At 30.1% G+C, this 14,102-nt stretch overlaps 1 protein-coding gene across 1 annotated transcript in view; it reads left to right on the top strand.

The window, feature by feature from the left end:
* Nucleotides 1–9,467: 9,467 nt before the first annotated feature.
* LOC129990071 (probable ribonuclease ZC3H12B) overlaps nt 9,468–14,102 on the top strand; it is an 84,815-nt gene continuing 80,180 nt past the window's right edge. Inside the window, exon 1 of the mRNA XM_056098122.1 lies at nt 9,468–9,841. Within this exon, the coding sequence (XP_055954097.1) occupies nt 9,602–9,841 (240 nt within the window). The 5' untranslated portion in view covers nt 9,468–9,601. The remainder of the gene's footprint in view (nt 9,842–14,102) is intronic.

Raw genomic sequence — 14,102 nt, 5'->3', positions numbered from 1 at the left:
ATCCAGATTTGTGCAGCTCCCGACGAACAGTTTTCATGGAAACTGAGTTCTGTAGGTGTTCATTGAGCTCTGCAGTAATTTTAGGAGCCGGAATCTTGCGATCCTCTAGATCCTAGAGTCCGACGGTATCTATAGATGACTTCGATTTTCGGCCAGATCTGTGGTTTGTTGAGGACGTTTTTTATTCTCTTTCAACAGCAGTCATTACTTTTGAGACAGTATCTCTTGAAACGTTAAGCATTCCGGCAGTTTCTGTTACACTAGCACCTGCCATACGAGTACCAACAATTTGGCCTCTTTGAAAGTCCTAGAGGTCTGCCATTTTTATAAGGTTATAACCACTTAAAAAAAAATTGTAAAAAAACCCAGTTATTTTAAATAAACATATCAAATAACAAAAATAATAAAACTTAAAAACATTAAAATATGTCAAGGTTTGATTGTTTATAACATGTTCACGGATTATGAGGCCAAAATGTTAGGTGTTTTCATGATTTAGTCCAACTCCTGTATATTCTACAAGCTCAGTATTCAATAGATTCCAACTTCCAGGATCTCTTCAGTTAACAGCTTTAATTTAATATTAGATTCTTCAGAAAATTTATTAACATTTAACTCATTTATGTATTGAATGGGTCTTATAAAATTTAGATTTCTTATCACTGTTAGTTTCAGATATTACTAACATTGTAGCATTCTACTTTGCTACAGTCAGTTTATCTATTTAAAAATTTACCTGCAGTTGTAGGTGATATAAAAGTTGCTGATGTATACCATCTTTAATTTGACTTGAGGAACTAAAGATCAGCAACACTAAGAAATCTGAACACTAAAAAATTAACTAAGTTTTATCCTTGATTTCGAAACTGAACTTTTCCTTTTTCACCTCTTTAGTTTACTTTTGCACGCGTCGCTAGCATTATGTAAATTAATTTCTATTGAAATTTCTTTTCATATCATCTCTTAATAAAACTTGTAATGTATCACATGGTTCAACAGATGAAAATTATTGATAAAACTGGGATTGATCAAAAATATAATTAAATTCACTAATCAAATATGACACAAGTTTGGAACCAAAAAGAAAAAAATGCTGCCACTCATAAAATTATGAACTGTTCCAAAATTAAACACCAAAGAAGAAAATAAGTACGGTTAGCTGAACAATAAAATGGACAAATTTGCACAATAAGTGTTTTAGATATTAAAAATAGTGCAGAATTATTCCATAAAATAAAAATTAATCGATCTCAAAATTCAAAATGCTGAAATTCGAGTCTCTTTTGAAATCTATCATTAATCCTGACAACGAACTAGCGAATGGTTTAGTTGGTTGGCCCCGTTCAACGCCTGGCGCCTTCTGCGGTGACTTAAACGGTGCAGCTCATAAATACACACCATCCACTATGTAGAGGGTTAGCAAGAAATAAGTTGCTCACTTCGAAGGGCTCTAAAATGCGTTCTATTGATCCAAATGAGATAAAATTTGAACTATAGATTATTGAGATGATGCGCTTTACATTAATTAAATTTAAAAAAAAAATAGTACAAAAATTCACCGTTAGGTGACGTTGTAATGCACATAAAACCATTTAATATGGTTTACAATTGTTAAATAAACTAAAATTAAAATTGCCCAATATGTCCTCCTTCATTTTCAACAATATGCTATAATTGTAGAACCATGTTTTCTATAGATGACCGGAATGAGTCTACCGGAATATTAAGAATATGGTGGCGAATGTTGTCCTTCAGATCTGGTAGAGATGATGGCCTTTGACGGTAGATATTGTCCTTCAAATAACCCCACAACCAAAAGTCGCAAGGGGTGATGTCCGGCGAGCGAGGTGGTAATGCTATCGGGAAATGACGGCTGATAACTCGTGCTTTTGTGGAATGCTGTATTAACAATCGCTTTACACGACGAGCAATATGAGGTGGTGCACCATCCTTCATGAAAATAATGTCTTGAAGGCATCTAAGATATAAAAGAGTTTGGATTCAAAATGCCTCAGCATATCCTGGTACCGTTGCCCTGTGACGGAACAGGTTTGGATTCCATTTGAAGTTATCTCTTCAAAGAAAGACGGTCCAATGATAAAGGTAGCTGTAAAACCACACCATACTGCCACTTTTTCAGGATGCAAAGGTTTGTTCTTGGATAACGTAAGGGTTTTCCTCTGCCCAAATTCGACAGTTGCGGGTGTTAATTTGCCCATTGAGGCAAAAGTGGGCCTCAACACTCCACAGAATGTTCTATGGCCAAGTTGTGTCAACCACCATTCGAGCAAGGAAGTGAAGTGCAAAAGTTTTACGGACCTCTGAATCTCCGTTCTGCAACGGGTTTACAAACTTGATTTTGTATGGATAAAAATGCAAAATCTGCCGTACAATTTTTCGTACAGTTGAAAATGGCTTCAACCAGCGCGGTCGCAACATTTTTGACGCTGAAAGACGAGTCCCCCCCCCCTCCTCTACTTGGAAGAATGCCAAGATGCCCGGTTTTTTCAAATTTCTGTATCATTTTGCGTAGAGCACGTGGAGACATTGGATCTCTTCGTGTCTGCTTCATACGGTAGTGGGACAAATGCGTACGGGCCATAAAAGGCCAATAAATCAGGCGTAGCTCTTTGAAAAAAAGGGGGTAGGGAGTGATTAGTCTAGGTTTTCTAAAACATATGTTATCTGTTGGCAAGAGTATTTGGCGAGAAAATGTATTGGTATTTTAATTAAATTTTGATACTTTACCACAAGGAAAAAACTTTTGTCTCTATGTGTATATGCTGGCTCTGTACGCACCATACAGTCTGCCTATCAAATTTGGCAAATATATACTTTGGAGGATAAGAAAGTGATTCTTTGAACTTTTAATTAGAATTTTAATTAATCAAAAATTAAGAGAAATATTAACTTTTTTCCGTGATAACTTTCTAAAAATTTACAGTAAAAAATAGTTTCTACTTTCAAATCATATCAATTCTCTGCATTATTCATTCACAGTCAAAGTATGCTAAATATAGTTCTCAAATGAAAATCAATAAAATTAAAAAAAAAATCTGAAATAGAAATTCCATTCTAAACAATTACACCTGAACTTAACTATTATCATCACAAGCGATTCCAATTGTTTTAAGATATGTGGATTATTTAAATGTGCATTTCAGCTAATTAATAACACACAAATCCATAAGAGAATTTAACAGTTGATAAATTTCCTACTATTTGAAATTAAATCTGTTCAAAGCTTTTGATAAATCTGGTAATCAAATAAACAATTCATATACACATGAAATAAATAACTAAACAAGCCTGATATAGTTATAAAAATACATCTTATCTTATATTTAAATATCTAGTATTCTCGTTTATATGAAAACTTTATCTTTTCATACGTAAATATAAACGGAAGATCTTGATTATAAAACATACATGCTATCTAAGATCTGTATTCTTTTTACAGAATAAAAATACACAAAGACTGATAAACCAATAAAATTAATGAATTTTTCAAAATTTTAAGATAATTTACGTTAGAAACATTATTTTTTGTATTAATATTTTAAAATCCACTGAATTGCATATATCTTTCTCCCAAATATACGTGTGTTAAATTTAGTATCTCTACGTGCAATGGTCTATATTTTAAATAGATTGATAGACTCATATATATATATATATATATATATATATATATATATATATATATACATTCACTTTTATTCTTGGAAGAAAATCTTATTTTGATAATTGAAACTTTTAGATTAAAGTCTGAATATTCCACACTTTAATTTTTGAATAATTTAAATTAAAAATTTGGAGATATCTGTGAAATTTAATGTTTATGCTTCCGTGTTAAATGTCCATTTTTTTCCCATTCCCTCCCCTCCCCCCTCCTTTGTGTGTGTGTGTGCGCGCATGTTATCAGGTATTTTGTTATTTAAGTTTCTAAAACAGTCCTTTTTTCATTTTATGAATTAAAAATAAAATTCGGGATATTTTAATGGAATATTTCAACTGAAAATGGAATAATAATATGTTAGAAAGCATTTTTTACTATTTTTTAAATTTATCCCGCATTTACTATTTATTTGATTTTTATCATATCGCAATGTATTGTATATTATTTTAAAATATTCTTAGTGTGAATTTTTTATCTTTTGTGACATTGTTACAAATTTAGATAATTTTGAAACACTGTATTCTCTTATTCTTCCATTGATGATGTAAATTTTGAAAGTAGAATGCATAAGAAGCTTATAGAAAATACTTATGATAAATATTAATTGCAAAATGCATATGCAGGTAAGTTAACATAATATTCTAGTTGGATGAAGAAGTATTTAAATATGACGAGTCTGATTAAATGACAATCTTAACAAAGAGTGATTAGTTAAAAAAGCAACAAAGAAAAATATCCTCAGATTTTGATAATTTTTAGTGGTTGTAGAAAGATATTTAGTTTTATACTTTCATTGAATGACAGACGGCCTTGCAGTCAAATTTATTCAAATCATAATCAATTATTGATTTAATTAATTTTGAAACTTTATTCTAGTAATATTCCTAATTACCATTTACAAGTTAATCGGTATGCTATTTTAAAATTCTGAAAAATTTGGAGCTTTGCAGTTTAAAAAAATATATTCCCTCCTTTTACAATATTGTTTAGAGTGTTATGGAAAGTTGTCTTTTGTTTTCGATATTTTTCTTAAAATTAATTTTACGTTTTGACTGTGTACTTTTTTTAATCGAACAATATTGAAATGGACTTTTTAGAAAGGGACTTGCGACTTCAGTTTTCAAAATTTACTACTTAAAATTGCTGAATAAAAGTTAAATTAAAATCAATTAAAAAAATTTGGAGAGAAAAAGGGATTTTGAGATTTGCATTATCTCAGAACCCCTGGAAGGTTTAAAACGGCCATGAATTCTTCTGAAATTAGAAATAATTACATTGTTTAAAATATGGCAAAAATGCATAGCTAATGAGTAAACATTTCAATAAAGGTGTAGATGTATATTGTTGAAGAGTATATTACCAGAACTTCATTCAATACCATTTTTAATGACTTATTGTGCATATAAAAACGATCTTTAATAAAATTAAAGTTTCTGAAGAACATATACTACATATATTAAAGTAAAAAACATTTTTCTTAATTCTATTTTATTTTTTAGCAGTAGGTTTGGATTATGGTTTAATAAATAGTGCAACTAGAAGAAAATAAATGTGAATTCAGCTAATATCTCCCACAAATTTTTGCAGATACAAATGATCAGTTAACAAAATATTAATATACTTCTGAGTTAGTAAGTTAGTAATATACTTCTGAATTAGTGATTATTTTATGCACCGTATACTTACTATATTTCGTATACAAAATGCAAAGTCATATAATGAACAAATAATTTATTTTTATCATAGTACAGATTTAAAAAAATGTAACAATATTTAAATTAAATCTACGATTATAAACAGAAAAGTTTAAATTTGTAATGGCGTTCTACTCTGGAAACTGATTTAAAAAAAAAAAAAAATTGATATAGCATGGAAACTTAACATCCGTAGTTGGAAGCTTTTCTTACTACTTACGGCATTTCAAGAACTGCTTTTGCATCTTTTCCCTTCTTAAAAATCATTCCAATATCACTCACCTCATTTAATTGTACTTTAAATTTAAGAAACAACTTTTTTTTTAAGTGCCTATATTTAAATAACATATATTTTAATGCTCGAAATTATTGAATTAAATAAACGAATAAAGAAGAAATAAAGCAAAAACTAATGAAAACTATGTTTTAAATAAGATTCGTTTAATACAAAACGTTATAGTTATGTAAAGTAATGCATTTATATCTAGAATCTAGAAGAAATGATTATTATTTCGAAGTGGATACACTATTTATATGAGAAGAAATATCATTCTTCAATGATTTTTATCATACATTTTTGAATAAATACATTGAAAAGCAATCCGTCTTTCATAAAAAGCAAAGTGGAAATTATCCATATAGTACTAAAACGCATAAAATTGTATTAATGAACGTATCGTTAAGTATTCGAAATTATATCAAACATCATGCTAACTCTTGCCAAATATGACACTTTTAGATAACGTTTAGATAACCTCTTCTAGAACTGACTCTTATCAGTAAAACAACCGCATTGTAAACGAGACTATTGATTGACAGTTTTATGACAGGTACGCAAAGTGTACTGTACGCAAATGTCATACAACCTTTCATACGACGAAATTCCTTTAGAGCTGCAACGGAGTTTTGTTGGTTCTGGTAGAACAATTTCACCAGTAGGCGCTTTTTCTTGCAACGTAGGCATGGCGAACAGAGAAGAAACTAATGTTCGTGCAGAATCCACCTTCTTATTATCGAAAGAGAGATGGTGATATAGATGCGCTGTAACGCAAATTATGTTTCACATTTTCAATACATGCAAATAAATGCCATTTGTGTTACAACGCCATCTTTTGGTGAATTTTTGTACTAATTTTTTTAAATTGATAAATGAATTAAATTGATCTGAAAAATCTGTAGTTCAAATTTTATCTTATTTGGACCAATAGAACATATTTTAGAGCCCCCTGAAGTGGGTAACTAATTTCTTACCAGCCCTGTATATTTCATACTTTCGATTATAAATGTTTTAATATCTGTTGTTTATGCTCATGAAACTTGTCATGGACAAGCCCGCTAACGAAGTCAGTGATTTTAAGGGTAGCCAATAGGGCCATGAATAGGTCTTAGCTACTCGTACGTCACAGCCCCTTTCACGGGGCGGACTTCATTCACAGATCGTAATTTAGACTTGAATAAGAGAACGATCACTCTGATCCAGTACCTCCAGTAGTATTGTCTTAGTACTATTGGTGGCCTTTGTACATACGACAGATTTATATGAGCACCAGCCACCATATACACGAAGAGTCTTCGGCCGGTGGTGTTCAAACTTACAGCCTTAGGGATGCGAATCCAACGCCCAACCAACCAGGCTATCCCGACTTAGTTTTAATAGCTGAATAAATTTAATGAAAAAAATAAGTACCTGACCAATTACACTTGATAACCAAAAAATATGATTTTTTAAAGAACGTTCATGCAAATATATGATGATATGAATTGTCTGTAATACTTAAGATTCCTTTTTTAATATGAACACAGACAAAAAGTTACACCTGAACACTGATAAACGTAGTTTCTTAGCTATATTAGAAAAGCATAGTCTTCGAATTAGATAAACAAAATTAATGATCTTGCATTATCAGGCTGATATTAGGTCACAGATTTGAGTATTCTTTTCGACACTAAACTTGATTTGACGTAACATATTGATTCCATGACCACCAAAGCATATCGTAAGCTTTCAATTCTTAAACGTAAAACTAGAGAGTTTTTCGAGTGAAATCGCTCTGAAGGTTTTATGATGATGATGTCGTGTCCGTGTTACAGCGGAAAGGGGGTTGCAGTAGCTTCTGAGGGTAAAGTTCTCTGAGCACCCGAGAGCAGAAGTCTGACTTCTAGCTCATATGAAGATATGCCCTCACACACTCGCTTGCACAACCCCTTTTTACAGGAGAGGGGGCTCTTTCACACACCTCACAGATAGAACACAAGGGGAAGAACAACCATGCCCGAACCAGGACTCGAACACGGGACGCCCAGATCACGGGGAAGACGCGCCGATTTAACATCTAAAGTATTTCAAATCTAGATTGACCGTCTGTCTATCTGCTCGTTCACAAGCGTGTAAACGCAGTAACAGAGATTTAATATGATAATTGATCTTATCATTAAAATAATTTGGTATGAAATTTTGAGTTTCATTTGGTTGACGAATGAGCGTCCAGAATGCATATTTGATTTTCTTCATTATTCTACGAAGCACTAAACGCTCATGTAAGGGATTTTGAAAATGGGTGCTTCTTGAATTGATGCTTTTTCTGCATTAATTTCGTTTTCATTTTATCTTTCAGTATATTTTTGTTTATTTCTTCTCTTTAACTTTTTTTTACCTTCCACTTCCTTTGTTTAACTAACCTCACAGGTAGAACACACCTCACAGGTAGAACAGAAGAGAAGAACAACCAGGAAACCGGCTGAAAGTTTTATATTAAGTTCATGTTAAATCTTGTTTGAAATATGTCGCATTATTTGGTCTACTGATTATCGTAATAAAATTCAAATTATGGAACTTTTTCAAACCAATTTCTTGCCTTATTTATTTTATAAGAAAACTGTATTTTATTTTCAAGATATGTCTTCATCTTGCCTAATTTGCGTTGCTGACGAGATGTTTCTGGTGTTTTTTTTTTTTTTTTTAAATAAGATTATCAATGGTTTGATCGATTGTATTGACATACTGAGCTCTACAGACTTCGCTCTGTCTGTGAAATCGTTAAAAAACCAGAGTACTTTTCCAAATGCCTATACTAAATTTAATTATATTAATATTTTCATGTTGCATAAATTTTATAAGACTTTTTAACAGGATTACTAAGGAACTTGGCACTTATCATATAACTCTAGTGTTCTCAAAGCGAGTTGTTCTCAATTTTTAATTGCACGAACCTACTTCTTTTTGTATTAACTATATTGCCTCCTTTTTATGCTTAATTACACATTATTTTTTGTCTTTACATACTGAAATTCATAAATATGTCATGTTTCTGTTTCTTCATGTTTCTGTGTTGGCTATGCGTGTGTGTGCGTATAATAGTCTTTTAATTTGAAAATTAAATATGAAAAGGGATGATTTTAATATCCCTCTATTTGGGCGGCGTGTTTTTCATGTTTTTGTGCTTCCGTATTTCCGTTTTAATCATATAGGCATTTGTATATATATATATATATATATTACTTAATATGGTTTGAATTTTGTAACTTTTGTTGTCGTTTTTTTATGTTTGTTTTAATTTGTTTTGAGGCTTGTATTCTATGTGTGCTTTTGGTTCATGCATTCTGTAAATGGAGTTTCACCCACTCAATCTTATTCTTCAGCTTCTGGCTTTAAGAACTTGGCTTAACAAATAAAAAAGAATTATCTTCAATGTGCCATAAAGAAAGAGGACAAAGTCGTTCTCTCTTCATTACATCACTAGACTGCACATTTGTAGTAGAAATTCTGAAGTTTTATAGTCTGAAATATCACACTAGAATATTCGACCAATCTATGAGATGCTCAAATAAAAAATGTCCGCATAAGGTAATTTTTCTTATATATTGTAAAATTATACCAAGATACATCGACTAGATGATTTTTTTTATTTCGTTCATACATGAAAGTCAGAAATGTTACAGACCACAATATTATTCCTAACTGCGAAGCAAACCTATCCTTTCTTCTTCATGGTTCCAGTTTGACGGTGTTCAGTTGAAACAAGAAAAATCCAGTTTTGCTGTTTAGCTTCTTCGCCACCAGAGTGCGTTTTTCAAATATTACCACCGATCCGTAATGGCGGTGGGGGCCAAGTGTGTGTGTCAGTCGGCTTGTCTGCTGTGCACATCAACATACATTACCCCATGTTCTTAGAATGGCTCTCTAGGGGGAAACGAAACTTTGAAAAAAGTGTGACATTTCACCCCAGGGATGTGTGACAGCATCACTTTGTACCTGCCGAGGACAAAATGCGAGAATGTGCGCGTGTTATTCTCAAGAATCCGCTTGCTCTTCGGAGTGTCCGTAGATCCGGCTCCGGATTCCTTTCAGGAGCAAGAACCACCTGGTCAAAGAAACGTGATGGTAGCTCCGGGGAAACTGACCTCCGAATGCTCGCAATTCAAACTGTCTGTATTAGATGGGAGCCTCGAGCAATTAAACAAAGCAAAGGTAAATATCACCCACACAACATGTAGCTCTAAAATATTTTTTGAATTTAATGAACTGATTTATCAATGTTTACATTTGTTATCGCATGCATCTACCCCCATTTCTGTCGAGATAAAATATTTTGCATAGAATCTTCCTGAATTCAAAGAAAAATATAAAAAAATATTGGAATGTATTTTTGTCGATTTCTAAACAGTCGTTTATTTTTTAATCGAATAAAAATATGAGTCGCTCTATATAAATTTTCCTGTTCAGTTTGTGATTTTAGTTTTAACTAATTTATAAATATATATTATTATGATTTTAATCTGTATATGAAAAGATATTTTTTCCTGCTGTAATATTTACAATCGCAGTATCATTGTAAACAAATACATACAAATTTGATTTAAAAAGAATTGTACAAAGATTTTGAAAATATATGTGAATATTTTTTCGTAACTTGCAACAAATTACAAAAAAAAAAAAAAAAAAAAAAGCAATTATATATTATGATTTATTATATTATTTCTCTTAATGACTCAGAAAAGCGATGTAAAGGTAGCTATTATAATGTGTAGTATAGTCAAACACATTTATTTTAGTTCAGATTTTTTCTCTTAAGTCTCTCGAATAAAAATCAATCCATCTTTGAAAAAGTTGAGAGTTTCTTGATGATATTTCAGAAACTTTTCATTATAATAAGAACAAATTTAAAGTTTCTTGCAATTTAAATATTTCTCTTAATAATTGTTTATTTTGCTTATTGATATATGTTTTTAATATTAAAAATATGACTGATGCTTTAAAAAATATTTCAGTTCCTTTCAATGCATTGCAATAAGATGAATCCAGGAATATCAGAAATAGAGAAACAAATTGATGTATTAAAGATGCAAGTCACATAGAATCTATTAAAAAAAAAAAAAGAATCTAATGTGTCACTAATGAAATTTTAAGATGTTTATGCTACTTATTTTCAATACAGTTTAAAAGCATAGTATGGAATATTTTATATTGTGGGGTATTTTCTATTAATTTTTGAAATTTTTACATCTTCTAAAAATAATTATTATAAATAGTTATCTAAAAATAACTTTTGTAACTTTAATATCCAAATGCTATATGGGATAGATAACAATATCTAAAGAAGTGTGGGCATTTTTTTCCTCGGAATATAAGTAAAATTTACAATACTTTTATAGGACTGAAATGTTGATATGTATTTTCCTGATGAACTAATCTCTTTCTGCTTTAACTGTCTAGTGAATAATTTACTCCCTTATCATATTGGATTATCCAATACAAGATGGATAACTTAATTTTTAATGAGGGAAGACAAAAATATTGACCTCACATATGAGGTCAGTGGGTTGGAAAAAGATACTCGATTGTCTTCTAATTCTTGAAATAAGTTAAAATACTTCCCTGTTTTTTTATTAGTTCTTGCTCTTAGATATGTTTCATATTTTGTTATTTTGTGTGTAATTTGAAGTATAACTTATTTTTCTGAATAACAAAGAAAAAAATAAAAACATTGAAATTTGGAATTTAATAATTTAAGTATATCTTGTAAATTTTTTTTAATCAGATTTTTATATATCAAGCTTAAGTTAGTCTGTAAGTGCCTGAATATGTTGGATTTTTTCAAATATTACTAAAATAGAAAGCTTCTTTAATTTCTGCTATGAAGTCATTCTTCTTACTATTGAGCTGAATGAAAGCTCCAGAGTTTAAATTTTCTTTCACCATATCTTTGTGGTTTCTGTTAAACCTTTCACATGAAAAATAATGCAATAAATTTTAAACTTCCTTTTTCATTATAAAATTATTTGCTTTTTTTTCCTGTTTGATTTCTCATTGAATTTTAAATATTTTGAAAATGCTTATTTATTAGATTTGTATTTTATGTTAGATTCCAGTGCTTTACAGTATCATGTTATGTAGTGATCATTCTAATCAAATATCATGGTTGTTTACAATGATCCTTAAATCATCATAAACATTAGTATACCCAGCATTTTGGTTTAAAAAGAAATTGGGTCAACAGTTTCGATTGGATATGAAATTCTTGGAAAAGATTAGAATTTAGAGGGTTTTGATGAATCATATTGTTTGATCATATGCCCCAATTTTATTTCTGTATTTCTAGTGGAGTTAAAATGTGTAGCAGTTAAATTGGCATGCTCGTTCTTCTCCCTGTTTTCATGTAAATTTTTATATTTAAAAGTGAAGGGAATGAGGCATTTAATGTTTAACTGTGTGGTAGAATGAAGCGTACATTTTGAAATACTTTCTGTTGATCAATTATGTCTGAAATTTGATCTACAATTTGATGACATTCTACAATTAGATCTATAATTTTGCATGCAATCAATTCTACAATCACATTCTAGAATTGATTGCATGCTTTCGTTTTTAAATTAGCAGGTTCACTTATTTATGTGCGAAGAAACTGCAGACTGTCATCTCTGATGGATTCAATTCAAAATTTGGTGTTTATTAACAATTGCAACAAAATGCACAACATTTTATCCATGTAATTTTCTGCATTTTCCAGAAATATTATATTTACATATACAATGATACTAAGTTCCTGATTTTGTTGTTTGTTTACACACAGACTTATTATATATATATAGACATATTTTTAAAAAAATTTCAAATTCAGGATCTTATAAATGTGGAGATATTAAACATTTCATTGTCTAATTTTTTGACTATTAAAATACTTTCTCTTCGTATAAAAGTAAGTAAAAACTGTGTTTAATCTGACTATTTGCATGATAACTATATTAACAAAATTTGTGTGTTATGATAAAAAGGCTTGCTATTTCATTTACTTTGACTACTTTTTTAATTATAGATCACAACCACAAGTATTTTAACAGGATTTTATTTTTTGTTGATAATAACTTAAGATAAACTTATAACTTTTGTTGATAATGATAGAAAATTAAAATATTTTGAACTATCATAAATTTAAAATATTTTTTATTTGTTGGCTATTGTTCTGCAGATTATTGGATAAATACACTTTATTGAACATATAACAGTAGTTTTGTGTAGTTGCAGTCAGAAATGCATCTAAACATCTCTATTTGTAATTATTCTGTATATAACAATAACCATTTGACTATAAATCCTAAAATAAAACTGCATTTCATCTTAACAATGAATATATATATATATATATATATATATATATATATATATATATATATATATATATTTGTAATTATTTTTATAATTATTCTGATATCATCTATAAGATTTTTCATATTGGTGCTTCTTTTAAACAATTTTGTTTTGATAAGTTAATCAAAATAAGATTTTGTGCATCAGAAGATGTTTTAGTATATGCATTGTCAAAAAAAAAAAAAAAAAAAAAAAGTCAATAATAAAATGCTGTTTATTATCAAAATATTTTTGGCACTGTGAGATGGCAAAGTTGAGGAAAGATCTTACTGAAAATGTTCGAATCTAATGAATGGTAAATTTATGACGCTGAAGCTTCTTATTGTTGGAGTGATGCAGAAATTTGGAGAGAGAAAGAGGAAGGGTATGTCAGTTGTGGACTCTTGCCATCTGACCATGACTCGAAATGATGAGTTCATTCCAAAATAGCTGTAGTTTACCTTAAAAGAGGATGGAAATTTTTAAAAAAATGAATTTTAATTTCTAGATTGTAATGAATTCAAGATTAAATCATAATATATATTTATAATATTTGGCAAACATGCTGTTTATTACTTCTTCCAAAACCAGTTTTGCAAGGTTAAAGCACAAAATTAAATGGACACTTGGGATATGAATGCAAGATTTTATACCTGATGTACAACATCGCATATTAAAATAAAGAGCATTATTTAATGGCTATGAAAAGGAAAGTCTAAAGAAATATCATGAGTCTTTTATATGTGCGTCTGGGAGATGATGCAATGTCAAAGATATTAGCTGGTACATTGTTAACTGAAACAGTGCTGATTTGTGTTGTTCAAGAAGTAATTGTATCACCTGTTAAGAAGTTGTATATGAAAGATGCTCAGTAGGCAATGAAAAAAAAAAATGACTGATATGGGCATATATGTGTTGAAATGTATAGTACCTAAAAATATCGCAGTAGCTGTTTTGATATGAGCAATTATCTCCACAACTTTATTTGAACATACGCTGTCATATTGAAACTTCATCCCACAAGTTATTATGACAGTTCGTCAACAGTTGGTGACATCTCGCGGTGCTATTGAAAATAAGCCAATGCTGGACTGTGATGACAATC

This window comes from Argiope bruennichi, chromosome 2, assembly GCF_947563725.1.
Source record: "Argiope bruennichi chromosome 2, qqArgBrue1.1, whole genome shotgun sequence".
NCBI lineage: Eukaryota > Metazoa > Arthropoda > Arachnida > Araneae > Araneidae > Argiope > Argiope bruennichi.
Note: the sequence above shows the minus strand (reverse complement) of the source record. Positions and strands in the feature narration are given on the sequence as shown.